This window comes from Ornithodoros turicata, chromosome 4 (assembly GCF_037126465.1).
Source record: "Ornithodoros turicata isolate Travis chromosome 4, ASM3712646v1, whole genome shotgun sequence".
In the NCBI taxonomy this organism is placed as follows: domain Eukaryota; kingdom Metazoa; phylum Arthropoda; class Arachnida; order Ixodida; family Argasidae; genus Ornithodoros; species Ornithodoros turicata.
Window position 1 is genome coordinate 70,165,031 of NC_088204.1, and position 18,838 is coordinate 70,183,868.

The 18,838-nt window shown below is 47.1% G+C and overlaps 1 protein-coding gene across 1 annotated transcript; it reads right to left on the reverse strand.

Moving 5' to 3' along the window:
• Positions 1 to 520: 520 nt before the first annotated feature.
• Positions 521 to 18,310, reverse strand: LOC135393402 (uncharacterized). The gene is made up of 11 exons (XM_064623849.1): positions 18,172 to 18,310; positions 12,096 to 12,209; positions 11,958 to 12,026; positions 5,023 to 5,192; positions 4,000 to 4,052; positions 3,647 to 3,755; positions 3,205 to 3,300; positions 2,516 to 2,645; positions 1,357 to 1,464; positions 854 to 901; positions 521 to 732 (listed from the first exon to the last, which is right to left on the reverse strand). The coding sequence occupies exons 1-11, from the start codon at positions 18,241 to 18,243 to the stop codon at positions 640 to 642; spliced, it is 1,062 nt and encodes a 353-aa protein (XP_064479919.1). The 5' UTR covers positions 18,244 to 18,310; the 3' UTR covers positions 521 to 639.
• Positions 18,311 to 18,838: the final 528 nt, after the last annotated feature.

An 18,838-nucleotide genomic window follows, 5' to 3' on the forward strand; every position in this document is an offset into this window, starting at 1 on the left:
AAAGTATATGTTAGAGGAAGTATTATGCCCGAAAATTTTATGTCGATAATGCCGCTTGGTCTGTTTCTCTGCGGATAAATCGTGAAAATTAGAAAAAACGCCGCTGCCTACACGGCTATACCTGTGTTTCCGCTTCTTTCCGTCAGATGGCGGAACGGCAGCGTTGCAAAGTACGACTCTGCATTCAGTTCCACTTGTTCACTTTGTTTCGATGTCGTCTGCAACGCCGCGTTCGACCGTTTCGCCATCTGACGGAAAGGAGCTGAAACACAGGTATAACCGATTAGGCAGCGGCGGTTTTCTAATTTTCACGATTTATCCACAAAGAAACTTACCAAATGGCAGGAAGGGAGTTGCCTCAGGACAGCCTGAGGCAACTCCCTTCCTACATCCCTACCGGTTCGCTGGATTTCTACCCATCTATGACCAAATGGCAGTATCGACATAAAATTTTGGGGCATAATACATCCTCTAAGATCCACTTTACCTTTCCGACACTGTTCTTATTTGTTTTATCTTCGTTACAAACCACGAAGTGTATCTTGGCGAACCCTGTATATAGACTGTAACACGCTAGCGGAAGCCTAGATATCATCGAGTCGGCCTGTTGCTGTTAGGAAACCCGCAATTCGCAGAAATTCACCAATCAAAGTTTTTCCGATCGGTCTTGAGTATGTACTGCAAGTCAGTCGCTGTTGCAGTGCACCTTCCTCTATAGCAGAGCCTTGCATTCTGCGAGAAAACAATACACGGCGCAGGGTTAGACTGGCATTGTCAAAGCCACCAGATCGTACAGACAATACAGATTTACAGTTCCAGTTATATCAGCAAACGGGCATTTGGGGTGACTTACCAGAAAGTCAGTTGAGTTACTCCATGTAGCAGTGCCTGTCAGAACAATCTGAAATGCAGAAAGGAACAGAGTCGAAATTCTCGTATAGGTCTGGTACTTTGTAATAGATTAGATGCCAGAAATAATGGGCGTAATAGATTGTCTCTGCGAACTTAGCGCTATTCGTTTGCCTGCCAATGCATCAGTGTATAGCATGCGCTGATTGGGAAAGGAACGAACTGAGAGCACGACGTATATAATTCATTTACACTGTAAGAACAACAAGGATCGTTACGCGTTCTGGTATCTCGCTTTTGGCCGAAATTCCCAAATGAAAGAATTAATTAATGAATTTTAGATAAATAGACATCCTGTAGTTCCATGCCATTTTCGATGGAATGTGCTCCTGGCCGTATAACTGAACTGCAAAATGACATCTGTGCTTCTGTCATACCTCTTTTATACAAAAATCGTATAGGGTAAAACACAAACACCCTGTATATATGCTATGCTCCTGTACTCACACGGCTGAACGCGTCACATGGAGTCCCATCCGGAGCGCTGTACACTTCTGTCAAGGATTTGCCTGGTGAACAGCAATGTACCTGGCAGGAGTTTATGTCCTCGTCGGCCTGTCAAAGTAGAAGAATGTCTGTCAGAAGCCTCGAGCACAGAATAACCTTTAGTTTTTTTTTTAGTTTCCGCATTGGGCCCTCATGTCACGATCCGTGGCCAATAGGCGATTTCAGATATTGCCCTTGTACTCCGCGCGGGGGCCCTCCGTCGCCCCAGTCACGCGCATCGCGCAATGCGTTGTGGGAAATGGTTTGCATTCGTGCTCGTCTGCCTGTTGCTTGAAGGTGCGGGAGGTGAACGAGAGAGAAAACCGAAACCGTTTGTGCTCTTCTTCTTCTCTGACTCATGAAAACTAAATCCCATGGTGCAGCGGGGCTTTCGCAACACGGCGCTCTCTGGTGGGCCATCCGTGCAATTTCTGAAATCGTCTATTGCCCCGTGCTATGCGCCACTGCGGAGAAAGACGAAGAAGAAGAAGAAGTTTCAGCACGCGTAAGATTAATAAATGAGTCTGCTGTCAGGTTTGCGTTCTGGATACCTGCTCAGCGGCGGGCAGATCAGCCACCCTGGCAAATACCTGGCAGCTGCTGAGCCAAATGGACAGACTAAAAAATGCATTCCTTGCATAACTGACCTGTGGCACACGCTTGTATTTCTCTTTGAATACGACGCTGCTGTCGAAATGCGCCATTGTCGCGATTTGAAACCAGAAAGAATAGTCCAGCAACAGCAAAGAAACTTACTGTCAAAAGCCAATGTTATTTCTGCAGAATAGCCGATATGACTCTCATGTTTATGCGAAAAATCACTGGTGCAGCCGGATATACGTCACTGTCAGGGATTCCTTTATCATTGAACGTTCGAATGTAACGTACCCTTACCATGCGCACTTTATATGCTCAGTACGCGGAAATTATCCTCTGTAGCTAATGCGAATATTTCGTTCGGCTGATATGTGCACCACCCTTGTCCACCACGCTTGTGCAGAAGAAGTAGATTTCATAGCTAGGTTGTTTACGGTACACCTATGGAAATTATGTTGTTCAGGAGAAAGAAAACAAGGAAAACAACAAATCTGTATTCATGCTCGACAGGTTTTCTACGTACCCCGCAGTAGTTGATGCCTGGTCTGCCTGGTAATTTGGCTTCACAGAAGCCGTCTTGATGAAAAAGCGATCCCGGTGTCAGGAAATATGCCGGATTTTTATGTCGAGGGAGGCAAGACCGATCAATAGTTCTGTAAGTACAACATGTAGGTGCTCAGGCAGCGAAGTTCGTACGCTCGCGTACACTGAGATGGAAACTACTGCTTAAACTGCAGTAGAGGTATTTCTTTTTTTTCTTTTTTTTTTTCCCTGTTTAAAAGAACGCACTGGAGTGCGTCGAACGTCTTTTCCTGTAGCGGTTCATGGCATAAAATGAAAGTAGTCTCGCAACAATGGGTGAAAGTAGACGCTATCTTGTTTTGCTTTTGTCTTTCTTTTTCCTTTTTTGTTCTTGTGCTTGTCCAATGTGCTGGTCTCTTGAACGGTGTTGCATTTGCTGCTCGTCGCGATTGGTCCAGGTTGAACTAATGGACACTACATCTTCTGCTGGGGCCAGCCGAACAACTACTCTGGCACAACGTAACACCATGCAATGCGGTGCCCAATGGCGTCCATACCACCAAAATATGGCGCAGCTGTTTATCCTCCGTCGCATTTAAGTTTTATTCGCAACGCCATGAATGGGGATCCCGTTTGCAAATGGCAGACTATCCGTCAACAAGCGTCGAGCTTTTCACAAATTCTACTGACCTTAAGTAAGTAATCATGTCGTCTTCGACGAGTTCATCAAAAATGCTATCTTCTTTGCAGCTGCATTCACGCGTATCTTGTACATCTGCTCCCATCCTAAAGTATAAACAGAAAAAGTTGTGAATGAAAACAATGATTGACGTGTGGAAGTCAAAAGCGAGGTATGTTTTCAACGCGCTGGAGACTGGAGCTAAAACTGTATTGTAGAAATTGGAAGTATTTTACGGGGGCGAACCTGAAAATTTTCAATAAGATGTGCAGTTTTTTTGTTTTTTCTCTCTCGAACTCATGGCATGGCATACCATGGAAATTTCCGTATATGTGTTAGTATACCGCTTCCTGCGTAGTGACTTTACGTTAGCGCCGGATTTCGAATGTCGCATGCGCCATACCTGCAAGTTACAAATACTTGCCCACAACGTCAGGAAACAGTGCTACGTACACCTTTGCCATGTATCTCGCAACACGATCAGTAGCCTCCTGGATATCTCTGGTAAACGTTACAATCGCAGCACTGCTGTTGGTGCACAAACTCCGAGGCGCTGCTATGCCTAAAAAGAGTGAGAAAAATTGCGATGAGCGCAAGTCTTCCGAGCCCCCGCTGCCAGGGAATCCGTAAAATAATGCCGTTATGGAGTAACGAATCGACCTTTTTTTTTTTGCATAGCAGTGGTCGAATTTAAGAAAATAGCATGTGTGACACATTCTTCGTGTTATTGTTCTCTCAGTATACCTTGAAAAACGCGTGAAAGTTGAGGGCACTTTTGAGCGTGGAAGAAAAGACGCATACCCTACCCTTAACGACTTTGCAGCGACCGTTGTCACCGGGCAATGCACATATCGCTCTCCTGAAATCGAAAAAAAAAGTTACTGCATCCCGTTGTCACCGGGCAATGCACATATCGCTCTCCTGAAATCGAAAAAAAAAAGTTACTGATTTTGTACTTAAAGTGAAACTCCGCGACAAAATCACCACAAAGGTTGTGGTCTACCCGTAATCTTTGGGATGTATAGGAACATGCTCGTGTTTCTGTCACATAAAGTTGGCATGCCGGCTTGGTGCCGACCCTAACCCAGGTCATGACGCCGACAGTGCCAACCTGCGACCAACATCCCGCTGAAGTTGGCAATGTCGGCGCGATGTTGATCGTAGCCGGCGACATCGCTCCGACAATGCCTTTCAATGAACATACTGGGTGTCTCTCTCCGAAAAGAGTAGAAATCACATTCGTTACGTTGATGTTGAGTAAATATTCTAAGCGATTTTTGAATTCAGCCTTGTTTTTAATGCATCATTGAATTGAACTTTCGGACGCTCCCAAGATACGATATATACAGTATCTGTTTTCTGTAGTACGAGAAACAAATAACAGAAAATGATAAGAGGATCAAGCAATGGCAGAAATAAAACCGCCGTTTCCTTGCAAATAGCCAGCCTAGCGTTGCTTTTTTAGTTAATAGAACACCTTTCCATCACCATCACTTACTCATCCCTTCCACAAACCCAATGGGGCAGTGCACCGCCATAACGGCGGAGAACCCACTTCATCATCCCAGTTATGTGTGTGTGTGTGTAGTTAATTGCCAACACACGAATAAAAATACAAAATAATGTTGGCGCAACATCGGCCACAAGTTGGCAGCATGTCGACGTAACATTGGGCCAATATCTTGACGCGCCATCGGCCCAACTCTTGGCAGTTTCGCAAAGTGTATGTTGGCCCGATGTCTGGGATGTTGGCAGGAGCACATCGGACTGATGTCGGCCCGACGCAGGGGTGCTGCTTCGGTATGTATCAACACAATTAAAGCACTCACCCCGTTACAAGCAGGACCACGTCCTTTGTAAATGTTCTTGTGTGGGTTTTAGTTTGCTCTTCCTGATGTACGACCTCTGCCTGCTTTCCGAAGACCTTCAGAGAATGTTCTCCATCGAGATTGCCATCACCCCGTAGCTTCATGAAGAATGCCTCTCTTCTTGGCCCAACCTGTTTCCATTTTCCGAAGAAGAAAAGAAGAAATATATAATCAGCAGGAACTCTCAGGTCTCGTCCAACAAAACTCAGCTACGATACCATACAGACAGTATGGCATAAATGCAACAACAATAAAAAAAAGTAACGATGATCTGGTGAGATGTTTCGCTGCTGACGCAGCACCCTGTCCCATTGCTTGACGGGGAGAAGATGGTGAGTGACGATGAAGATGAATGTTCAGAGTTCACGCAGGAGCCCTGTTGTTGATAAGAAGGAGATGGAGGCTTGAAGAGCTCGTAGCTGATGCGCAGGATTGACCGAAAGCCCAAGCAGTTGAGAAAAGGGCAAGTGAGGGTGTCCCAGTGACTTCACGTTGGCGCTGGAGGACGCGTCGCCCAGTGAAATACTTGTGACAGTCGATGTGAATGTGCTTGACAGTATTTGGAGTATTACACTCTATAAAGCCTGTGACGGACACTTGCCGATAAAAAACGTTCCCTCAGAAAGTACCGCCGGTACACAGCCGCAGCCGTCTGGAAACAGTCGGAACAGTTGTCAAACAGCAAGCACAGCGATCCCCATCGACAAATTTCAGCAGACAAAAAGCCGTCACGTCGGTATGAAACGGCTTTGTGCCCGCTCAATAATATGTGTGCCTCATGCGCCGTGTACTCGTGCGCTTCTTGAATAATGCGTGTGCCGGCTGAATATGTGTGCCTTCGTTGGAGCGTACTACGTTGCTCCGCGCTCTACAGGTGAGGAGTGACATTGCACCGCGTACTCCTCCGCAGTGCATTCCTCCATGCTTCTTTGCCCGTTGTCTGCGGTGCAACCTCGCTTTTCAGAAGGATGAAAACCGTGTCTTTGAGTACAGGTTTAAAGTTTGCTTAAGGTAAGTCAACCTAGCTGCGATGCATCGTACGACACCTGCGTGTTACTTATGTTTAACCATCGATGTATTTTCTGTTGCAGACGGTGGACGCACTGCCAATGGCGGCAGGAAAGGATCGACTATATATGGGTGAAGCGACTATCTACATTACAAGTGTGGCTAATTGAATTATTTCGTTATAGGTAACCGCGTGACTGTGTCGATCGCGAGGACGTGAGTTACAATATTGTGTAGTATTCCAACATTCATGTTGGAACAATACCAGCGTGATATTCACTTCGGTTTCTTTACAGGTTGTTCCCTGTCTCAACGGTCACACATACGTTTGCAAAATTGCAACTGCTTCTCATATCGAAGCGTGTCTGGCGGGCACCACACTAAGTCGCGATACCTGATAACGCCACGGCGTCGCGAAGGCAAGGTGCTTCAGAAAGATTCCTATGTGCAGGATACGCTACTGTTACCCCAGCGACGTAGTCGCTACCCGCGTCCCTTCTACCGATCCTGCATCCTTAATCACATCCTGGTGTTGTCACTCGTGACATGTGACTAAACAGGTGCACTGTACTCGCATCTCCTTGTCTCTTTCCCCAGGAGCAGAGCGGCCTTCGCCGTTACCGTAACTCAATGGACTCTGTAGTTGATCTCGTCACAGATGTGCAAGTTGGTAAACAGCGCAGGAAGATTTCCGTCGCCGTTTTTCTTGATGTCAAAAGGGCGTATGACACGGTCAGTCACGTATCCATCTTGCATGATCTGTACCAAGCTGGTCTCTCGCATCGTACACTATGTTGGCTTCAGGACTTTCTCCAACAACGGTCCGTCTTCGTCCGCACATCACAAGGCGACACCGCCTTGTTCCCGGTCCCTCAGGGTGTTCCACAAGGAAGCGTCCTGAGCCCGTTCTTATTTAATGTGGTAATGGCGGGCATTAAGAGTTGCATTCGAAGGAAGGTCAACTTGTCCCTTTACGCCGACGACATATGCATCTGGTCAACTGGTACATCTCGCCCTGCCATTCGACAACGCCTCCAGGCTACATTGGACGACATTCACACTTACCTGCTCTGAGCAGGGATGGAAATATCAGCGGAGAAAAGTGCGGCACTCGCCTTCTCCCGCAAATCCATGCAACGATGCCGTCTGCACATTGGGGACAGGCCACTTATAAATGTCCAGCACCACAAATTCCTCGGCGTAACTCTAACCACTAGCCTCTCTTGGAAACGTCACATCGATGGCATGGAGAAGAAAGTTCATCGCTGGACCGCTGTCATCCGTCACTTCGCTGGAATGAGGTGGGGACGCGATGAGAAGGACCTCCTGATGCTGCATAACGCCTTGATTCGTGCCACAGTCGCCTACAGTCTGCCTGTGCTTCACGATCTCCCCAGCACCTTAGCACAGAGGATCCGCGCTATGCTGGCACGGAGCCTACGGGTGTGCCTCGGTGTCCCCCGCGGGGCCGAGACAAGGCTAGTGGTTGCGGAAGCCCGCGACATCCCTTTTGAAGTTCTCCGAAACACAGAAACTGTGCGCCAGTATCTCCGCCTGATTGCACACCATCGCCACCACCCGCTCATCCGGAAACTTCGGGCAAGGCGCAGCACGCCGATCCACGGATGTATAATGTCATTCAAATCCCGCGTTCCGAAATTCGTGATCAGCCCCGCCGCTGAAAGCACGGCCCCGTGGACACTTCCGTCGCCAAGCGTCACCGCCTCTGTCCCAGGGATCACGGACAACGGAGGTACCCCGACCTCGTACTACAGCAACTGACTATGGTTTCATCGGCACCGCATATGATGGGTTCTGCACGGCCTTCACGGATGGCTCCTCAACGAAAACTTATTCATCCTCATCTTTTGTGGTACCCTCGATACCGCTCACCCGGGGTTGCCGGTTGTCCCATCGCACCTCATCGACCTCAGCCGAGCTGTACGGAATCCTGCTGTTCTTACAATATGCGGCTACCTGCGATCCACGGCGATGGGTAGTCTGTACGGACTCCAAGTCAGCTCTTCGATGCCTGAAAACCTCAGGTCTCCGCGGCTCACTGGCCACACTTGTGCTAAACATTCTACGCCTACTGAAGTCCATAACTGCCCACGGCCACACCATCGCTTTTCAATGAATTCCGGGTCATTGCGGAATCTCTGGCAATCACGTTGCCGACGCTGCCGCAGCGGCCGCTCACCACCAGGGCAAGTGTGTCCCGATTGTTCTCCCAAGGGGCGACAGACGGTCCCTTCTTCGTGACTGGGCTGCCTCCTCATCCGTCGAACAATGGCGTCGGGATGTCCCGGCCAGTACCATATTGGGAATTGTAGACCCAACCTTCTCGTGTCGCTTACCGACATCTCTACCGCGCGTCATTAAGTCCCTCCTACATCGCTTACGGCTGAATGTTGCCTTTTCGCCGTACTACCGTTGCCAGATAGGGTGTGCCAGTAGTCCCTTGTGCCCGGAGTGTGGTGTGCCAGCGACCGCGGACCATGTGATCATCGCATGTGCCACTTATAGGAGGGAGCGTCACTTGTTGGCAAACGACCTTGCGCGGATTGACAGCCGACCCCTTGACCTCAGACTCATTTTGGGACCACGCGGCACACGAAAGCAGATGTCCGTCTTACGACCCTTCATCAAATTCCTGCAAACTACCGGCCTGATCGACTCTCTCTAAAACCCTGTCAGCGTCGTCAGCATCATCCTCATCACCATCCTCTCATTTTCCCCCAATAGCAATGGGGTAGCATTCCGCTCAATGAGCGGAAGTCATCCCCATATCATCGTCATCATGTATTTCTCTCTCTCTCTCTCTCCTTGTCAAAACATTACGAAGACACGAGACATTCCCATCGTGACTACAAATTACTTTTTAACTCATTTTACTTTTACTTATTTTACTTTTCGCTACTATTTTAATTCATATTTAGCAGCATCGCGGAGCTTGCTTACAGTTTCCGGTCAAGCTGTAGTGCGTTCGACAAGTCGTACACATCACCGAGAGTTTCAGTTATCCCATTGAGCGTCGTTAGCGTATAACGCGCAGAAGCTCAGCGGGTCTGTGCTTGTGCTCAGTTAACATAGAAGCATGACGTTGAGATGAACCATGACGTGATAATAGAGAGCTTTAGTAAATTGTACGCAAATGCGTTAGCGTACGTAACAGATAGCGTTCGTGGTTCTGTGCACTGCGCGAAGCTCTCTTTCTGCTGTGGGCGTGCGCAGAACCTTCAACGCTATCCCTTACGTACGCAAAAACACGATAGCCACGTACGATGTACTACAAATCTCTATTGCCCAGGCAGCACAATGTACCGAAAGCCGAGTACAATGGGGCTGGACCTTATGTGTCTTACCAATGTTCTTTTGTTTCAGGAGTCTGTTCAAGGGCTTCCGCCCACCCGACCACCCCTATTGCACTCGACTTTCAGGACATTGTGCAGCTTGGGTATAGTTCCTGGTAGCTTGTGTCTCCACACATCAAGGCAATTGCGTACGGTTACAAGCCACGCCGCACCTTATCGCGTACCGATATCACAACAGACGCGGTGCGCCGTTGTATGATAACCTTGCCAGACGGACGCACTTTCGGCCTTCAAGTACGAGGCCGTATACAAAAGAGTGAGATAAACGGCGGCGATAAGGCCTTCGAGGTAATACGGGGATAAGACAGGAACAGAGTTCGTGGAACTCTGTTACCTCGAAATTGCCTGCTCTCGAACGCAAAAGGTAACGGGATACTCTCGACCGCAGGCATTGCGCTAGCATGAAAACCGGGTCACAACATTACACCGACGCGTCTACCACACGCATTTATGTGACGATCCCTGGAACGATAAAGACCTTCTGTGGGTGCCGTGCGGCAGCGTCCTTGGAATCGCGTCCGTTGTGGCCTTTTCTCACGGCCGTTCTGTTTACTGTCTTTAAGGGCTAAACGCATGGAGCGTTTTTCCGACGTTTTCAGGACGCGCGCGCGCTCGGCGTGCGTGTGACCTCGTCAAAACCAGTTTTTCAACGCGCGCGGAGGGCGTACGCCGGAATCTGTCGACTACAGATATTGTCGCGCGTTTGGGCGCGTTTTCCGAGAAGTAGACAGAACAATGGCCGTCGTGCGGCAGACAAGGTGGCGTATGAGCAGCTCGCATAAATTTTTGGGACATTATCCATCACACTAAATTTACGTGAACATTTTAATGGTATCTGGAATGAAGGAACGCAGGAACCACAGGAAAGAAGAGCATCTGCACGTTCTAACAGATATTTGTGGTCGACGAATATAGCAACAGTGGCGTGCGTCACTCGCTCCGTACGCGTCCCATGCGTTTGGGGTGGTGGCCTCGCTGGCGTTTCTTCGCCGCGTGTGCAAGGCCATGGCGTACGCGCGACGTTTTGACGCTGAGAAAACGTCCAATGCGTTTCGCCGTTAAGTTGTGCCGTCGGAGCAAGGTATTAGGTTGTCACTGTGGCGTTTACGGTTGCATGCAGCGTCTTACGTCTACGTTCGCTTCATCCTGAAACGGGCTGATACAACCACATCTCTAGCACCAGTTTCCCAAGTCCATTATCCGTAGCCGCAGTCTCCATACTTTCCTTGAGACCTACTGGACTTATGGCTTCCCCTTGCGGTATTTGCGTCGAGAAAGTTCGAGTTGAGTGAACTCCTCCCGTTGGGCTCGCTTCGGACACTTGTTGAGGATGGCGTTTCTCCGTTACTATGACATCGATTTCCAGCATGCAAGTTCGCAGGATCGCAACACGCAAGTGGAACCGTAGACACAACAGTGTGAAACAGCATTTAGCGTCTATTGCGCAAGACTCTGCGTGTAATCAACTTTTATCCTGCCACCAAGTTACTGGTGTGATCATACGGTTTCGAATATACGGAATGCGGTTCGGAATACGGAATACGGTTCGAATATACGGTGCGAACTATACAGCGTTACCGTATAGTTAGCGAAGAATTTATCGTACAGAATTTATCGTACGTAAGAAATTATCGTACTCATATTGAAGCAGCTAACGAGGACATGAAGGGACAAGTGAGCAGGAGGGAAGTCAACGCAAGCTTGCTTGCGCAACTTAATAAAAATGAGAAGAGGAGGTTACCTTGAAACTACGCTGACTTCCGTCGCCGAAGCTATAGTCAAAAGGGTGAAAACCGGGGTAAGAGTAAAGAATGAAGAGCAAAGGGAGAAGTCTAGCAGCAAGTGCCAAGGAATTTCGGCGCTCCTCACAAATTGCGAGCATTATGCAATGAAGTGAATAATCCAGAGAAGGGCATACTCCAGTGTCATATCAACCACAAAGAGAAATATGTAGAACGCTCACACAACAAGTAGTCTACCCAATTCCATTAACATGTTGGAAAGTATACGTAGGCCAGACAGGCATATGCCTAAACAATAGATTACTAGAGCAGAACATAAACCAAGGGAAGAGGGATAGAATAAAGAATTGCGCACCATCAGGATTGTTGGCATTAGATTGCAGGAATTGCAAGTGTACGCCTCAATTCAGAGACACAGTTACAAAAGCACGTTCTAATGGTCAGCTTTCAAGGAGAATCAAGAGGCGTATTTAATACAAAAGGCATGCAAAGAAGTGTGTGTGAGCTCACTTTCCGTTGATTTGCTGTCTTCAGAGATAAGATATCTAAACCACCAATAAGACCTACATTCCTGGAGGGGAAACGGTTCAAGAATGACAGCACCATGTTCTTAAGAATGTATAAATATGAGAGTTGATTTGACTGTCCCTTGGTTGTAAGTTGAGCAGTACTCATGTTCAATTGTCTGTTGGTGTCCTCGTTGCTGCTTCAATATGAGTGTATGTTGCTAAGTACCCTACCTCACCTAGTTTACTAAAAAAAAGTATCGTACCGCAGCAAGGCTCGTAAGTAGAAGTCTTATATATACATTCCGGAATCCACCGGCGTACTGCAGTGTAGCCTGGAAAAACAGTGCACATCGTTTACAAGAATCACAAACAGAGGGTGACAAAGGAATATTTGTTCTTACCCCGTTCATAGCAGCTTCGAGGAATTGTGCTGCAAGCCGCGCATTGCCAAGCAGGTTTACATATGAGTCGTCAATAATGGCATATACGGACACATCAAGAGGACGAGGGAGAACCTAAGATAACGTGATATGAAATGACGATCGCACCAGAAAACATAGCATTTTTTCGTATAGCTGAAACAATAAGCATCGTTTGCTTCACATTGCAAACTGGAAGCACATATTCCCAGTTCGGTAACAGTCAACGAAACCTTTTTTGTAGGTTGTAGCGTTTATTGCATAAGTAACATAGCTCGAATATAGATATCTTATCGCAAAACAGCCTTCTAACAGTTCCTAATCGGAAGAGGTGGCTCGCATAGGCACCTCTATAGCGAGAATGTGAGCAAGGTCAGAGGGAATGCACATCTTCTAGAGAATGGCATCCCTCAGGGTACTCTGCAAATTTCTACTCTTACCGGTGCATTCTTGCGCGTTTCTTATAGAATAGTTTTCTTTGGTGTGTCCTCGCTAATGGTTCCTGTGGTGCCCTATACTTCATTACATACATGATTAGAAAAGAAAGCCACCGCGTCCAGTGCTCTTATGGATGCCACCCGCATCGGGGCACACCGAAATTATATTATTTGATGCCTTAAGTACGTCAGAAACAACCCGGGATAGACGATATGCAAAACCCAGGGCCCTCTTGCAGCGCGCACGTAAACGTCCGGAATTCCACCATGTTTGAGGTTCCCTACCCGACGTGAGCCATATACACGCCTCACGTGCCGTTGTTCATAAAGTGTGTCACTTCATGTCTCTCAACTTGGATAGCGATAGGGTCCCACACAAATATATAAATAAATATGTATATATATATATATATGTGTGGCCCGGCGAAACACGTGTCCTCTGGTGCTGTCGCATCGTTCCATGACAGCACCAGAGGGTATCTGTTTCTCTGCGTGCAGCCATAGAAGCCATCTTAATCTGTAAGTTTGAATTTCAAACACGTCTACCGTCATTTACTTATTTCTTTAATGACATTTTTCCCCTCTTTATATATATATATATATATATATAGATACTCATGGAACGATGCGGCAGCACCAGAGGACACGTGTTTCGCCGTGTTTGCGGCTCATCGGCCCTGGGTAGCTGCGCATCGTTCCGAATTGGCAAACCAGGGGTCACTCAGCGAGCGATATACACCTGGGAGGGTGACTGAGCACTCCTCAATGCCACAGTGCAAGCCAGTGAATTGCAATGCAGGAAAAAAATGGTCCCTCCCAGGTGTATATCGCTCGCTGAGTGACCCCTGGTTTGCCAATTCGGAACGATGCGCAGCTACCCAGGGCCGATGAGCCGCAAACACGGCGAAACACGTGTCCTCTGGTGCTGCCGCATCGTTCCATGAGTATCTGTTTCTCTGCGTGCAGCCATAGAAGCCATATTAATCTGTAAGTTTGAATTTCAAACACGTCTAGTATTATTTATTTGTTTCTTTCATGGCTTTTTTTTTCCTGCATTGCAATTCACTGGCTTGCACTGTGGCATTGAGGAGTGCTCAGTCACCCTCCCAGGTGTATATCGCTCGCTGAGTGACCCCTGGTTTGCCAATTCGGAACGATGCGCAGCTACCCAGGGCCGATGAGCCGCAAACACGGCGAAACACGTGTCCTCTGGTGCTGCCGCATCGTTCCATGAGTATCTGTTTCTCTGCGTGCAGCCATAGAAGCCATATTAATCTGTAAGTTTGAATTTCAAACACGTCTAGTATTATTTATTTATATATATATATATATATATAGTTATATATATGTTTACAATTTGATCGTGCACTCCCAACCGAGTCCACTCCCTCGGCTGGGAGTGCACGTAATAATAATTGGGGGTTTACGTCGCGAGACAACTCAGATCATGAGCGACGCTGGGATGCACGATTAAATTGTAAACATATGCTCAACGTGCAGCCACAGAGCTCCGGCAGGACAAAAGTCCTAACGAAGACAGTGCCACTGTCGAAGCGTCGACCCTTTTTTCATTTAACTTTTAATTTCTGCCCATTAAATGAACTAGTGTTCCTAACTTCCCTAAATTCTGTTGTCCGCGTTTTTTCTCCTTCCACAACTATATGTATATTATATATATATATATATATATATATATATGTGATGCACACAGGAACGTCCGGCCCGAGCAATGTCAGTTTAATGAATATCCCTGCCCATGCACGAGCGTGAGTTCGGTCGTTTCGTTGTTACGTCACACACACACACACACATATAGATATATGCTGATGATTCGGGGGGGGGGGGTACGGATGGACACGTAAGTATATAAGCATAGAAAAGGTAAAGAGGGGATTCAGAAGCCTTGAGGGAGAGAAATAATTTATTACAACTAATTACGGGAGAGAACTAAGGTTTATTTACATGTTAATAAACGTTAGTTCTCTCCCGAATATATATATATATATATATGTAAGGGGGAAAAAAATTAGCAGGAGCTCTTTGGCTGCACGTATAGCATATGTTTGTAAGTCAAACGTCGCCATGCCAGTACTGGACAGCTGTTTCGGCCTTCTTGGGCCTCATCAGCAGTACGCAGGCAGGCAACGTTTGATCGGATGGCGTCAGAAGGTCACGTGGCACGTGATGCCTCCCGTCAGGGTGTCATAGGACACCTCTGACAGGGACACCTCTGCGTACTGCTGATGAGGCCCAAGAAGGCCGAAACAGCTGTCCAGTACTGGCATGGCGACGTTTGACTTACAAACATATATATATATATATATATATATATTCTTGAAGGTCTTGAAGATTCAGACGGCGCCGTATTAATACACAGAAGAAATAAGTTCGCACAGAGCACCACCAAAGGAATATTTTCAGATGACTTCATTTAATTCATTTTGAAATTACACAGACACGACGTTTCGAACGGTGGACCGTTCTTTTTCAAGTGAAAAGATATAATGAGTTGGTCAAACAGAAAACACTCACTTTCGTGTGCTTCGACAGTGGTGGGGGAAGGGAAATCGCAGTGCGTTGAGGTTGCCGAAGGGAGGTTATAACCTCAACGCACTGCGATTTCCCTTCCCCCACCACTGTCGAAGCACACGAAAGTGAGTGTTTTCTGTTTGACCAACTCATTATATCTTTTCACTTGAAAAAGAACGGTCCACCGTTCGAAACGTCGTGTCTGTGTAATTTCAAAATGAATTAAATGAAGTCATCTGAAAATATTCCTTTGGTGGTGCTCTGTGCGAACTTATTTCTTCTGTGTATATATATATATATAGTATGTATATATATATATATATATATATATATATATATATATATATATATATATATATAAGTACAATAGAAGCGAGTTGGTGTATACTTGACGAGACGTATGCAACATGTCCCTGAGCTTGGGGAAAGTAGAAAAGATAACACAGAACGAACAGCACAATTATTGGAAGAACAACAACAACATTATTGTGAGATGATGAATGCGGAGTCTCATCTCCAATGGCAACGCTCTACCCCATTGCTGGTGGTGATGCGGGGAATGAAATAATGAGCCCCTTCACAATAACGGTCGAAGTCCTATGGTATCCAGCAAGTGAAGAGACCTTTTAGGGCAGATGTGGCCAGGGACTAAGCTATTTTGTAAGAGAGAGAGAGAAGGCGAGAGTCCAGCTCGCTAAGGAGAGTACGGGAGGGGGGAATTTTATTTGCAGAAAAAAAAAGGAAATGAAAGATAAAAGGGGAAATGTCAGCAATGGAGCACGCCGGCTGGCTATTCCCCAAGACAGATTAAAGAACTAAAAAACACAAAAATAAAAATAAATAAAATCAATCAGTCAATCGTCTTGGCACTTGTTTGTTGATCGTTGTTCCGTTATACGACGCCTGGTGACTCCTTTTGCTTCCCGCCAATGGGCCGCTGACATTCTCCCCCCAGTGATGCTAAGCAGAGTTGATCCAGCGCACGCTTTCCACATGCCTCGACATGCTTCTCTTCAAGGTGCCGCATTACTTCATCGAACGCGCCTCGGTGTGGCTTTTACAGCGCAGTGGCGTTACCGCTTTAGACAAGTTGACTCTTCCCAATTTAGTCACTGCGGTGCTCTAGAAGATCTAGAGCACATTCTTCTCCATTGCCCACACTACCAGCATTCCCGAACCGTACTCTCCGGATCCCTTAACGAGCTGAACTCTCGCCCCCTCTCTCTCACACAATTGCTTGATCCCTGGCCACATCCAGCTCACCAACGCTCTGCCCTTAAAGCTCTCTTCACGCTTCTGGATACCATAGGACTTCGATCCTTATTGTGAAGGGGCTCATTATTTAATTTCCCGCATCACTACCAGCAATGGGGTAGACTATCGCCCCTAGCGCAATAAAACAACATATTTTTTAGGGGATTATGAATCGGGAGTTTCATCGCCAGGAACGATACTCAGCGCTCCCTTCTAGCCGTTCACGCAGCTTTGGTGAGGGCGACTGTGCTTTACAGCATTCCAGTCTTTCACAGGATTTCCACAACGTCACTAAATACCCGCCGAACAGTGTTTCCCCGAAGCCTTCGTCGCTGCCTTGGCGTTCCAAGAATGGAAGAATGAAACACGGCAAGTCCTGGCTGAAGCTGGTGGTCTCGCTGTGGAGGTTCTCCGTGAGCGTAAAACGGCTGGACACTTTCTACGTTTGCGTGCCCACATTCTCCGTCACCCACTCCTCAGGAAAATTGGATATCGGCCTCAAAGTGATTTCCTTGGCGTAGCGCAGAGGGCACGTCATGCTGTCACTGGCTTCATTGCTAAGGACGTCACACCGGTTTCAACCTTCTGTATTAAGTGTACTGGGGTAGCCAGCTTGACTTCGTCGAAACTCACATCCCCATTTTTTTTTCTTTATTCACATCACATCACGTCACACCGCCGGAAGCCCCCTGTTCTCTGCCTGTGCCACCAACCTTTGTACGTCTTCCGGACCTACAGGAACGAAGAGATCAAGTTCCCCATCAAGCCCTTCGAGCGCGTTTTTATGCTCTGGTAGACGCGATGTTTTCTACCTCTGCCGCAGCATACACCGATGTCGTATCTCAGAATGGCAAGTCCGCCTCGGCGTTCCTCATCTCGTCCGAAGGCCTAGTGCAAGGACGTCGCCTTTTGCATCAAACCTCATCCACAGCTGCGGAACTCAATGCCATACTTTTCTTTCTGTAGCACATCGCTGATTTTACTCCGCGGGAATGGGTCGTGTTCACTGATTCTACATCTGCATGCTGCACGCAACTGAAAATTCTGGCATCCGAAGCTCAACCACACCGTTGGTGTTGGATGTGCTAACTGCTTCGGGCCCTATCTACGAAGGAAGGCACAGGCTTGTTCTCCAATGGGTCCCAGCCCATTGCGGTGTCGAAGAGAACGATGAGGCCGACAGCACCGCAGAAGCAGTTCTCTCGTCTCGGAGAAGCACGCGTATTGCGCTGCTGAGAGGAGATCGTCGTTCAGTACTTCGACGCCTCGCGACTCCTCTGGCTTCCCGACAATATCGCAATACAGTTGTTGTTCTTGTTCGTTAGTTCACTTGTTTTCCCGCTCTAGTTCTGATAAAACTTGTCCATTCTGTCTTTGAGTGATATACAGACACCGTCCGGAAGGGTTGAATTAGGTAAAGGGCAGCGCACCAAGCAGCCGACTTTGCTTGCTCTGCGATATCTCGAGACCTTCTTTTCTTTTTTTTTTTAGCGGATTTCCCACACGACAACAACATTTTAGTGCAGTCCGAATTGAGCATACCAAGGAACAAAATTCTGCCGACTGGGAAAGTTTGCGAAGTACATCAAATGTATCTTAAATATTTTATGAAGTAGTTGGTACTCTATTTTAATACTTTTGTTTACAAGTATTTTAAGCTGTAATTTAATCACCATCAGCTCTCAGTATTTGGTATCATATTTTAAATACTTTGGTGCGGTATTTTGTACATCTCTGGCTGCTGTATACCAAATCTGTAAAGTACCTGGAGTAGCAATGGGACGCGGAAACAGAGCACGAACAAGTGTCAAGACTCCCACCTCAACAGAAGAACTCACCTCCATGCCCTGCGCCGAAAAGACATGGCACCATGCGAAGAATGCCGCAGCGAGGAACGCCTCTTTGAACATGCTGTGTTCTGCTTGTGTGCGAATGTTAAGTGTACCGAAGCAGGCACTGCTCAGAAACTCTGTAGATTGGGTGACTGCACAGAACAACTGATTTATAAGCAAAGTCGCAGAGGGAGGGTCGGTTATGTGATCTAGTTAACAACTGAAAAAAAAAAAGATAAAGAGCGCGTGATCCTCCACAATAGTGTCATATCTCCGAGGTGAAGATAACTGTTTCTCGTAATGTGTTACATTGATATTTGTTGCGATATCAGGCTTACGCAAGTAGAACACAAAAACAAAGTGTGTTATGAGAATGCGATGTGTCGGGCAATAGAACGTCTATGGTTCAATTCGAACATGATGTCTTGCAATTTAAGAAAAAAGGGGCGAGAAAAGGTGGTAACTTCTCTAGTTACCACCTAGGTCACCATAGCGTCTGATAAAGGGTGTAAAAGGGTGGTAAAAGAAATTATCATATATCCAAATCGCTACAAAAAGGCGTACGCCCCCCCCCCTCACTCACCGAATCAGAAGCTGTAACCCTATCATTCGTATAGGTAGCAGGTACAACGTTGCAACCTTTTAGTCACAATATACGCGACAACTATTACCT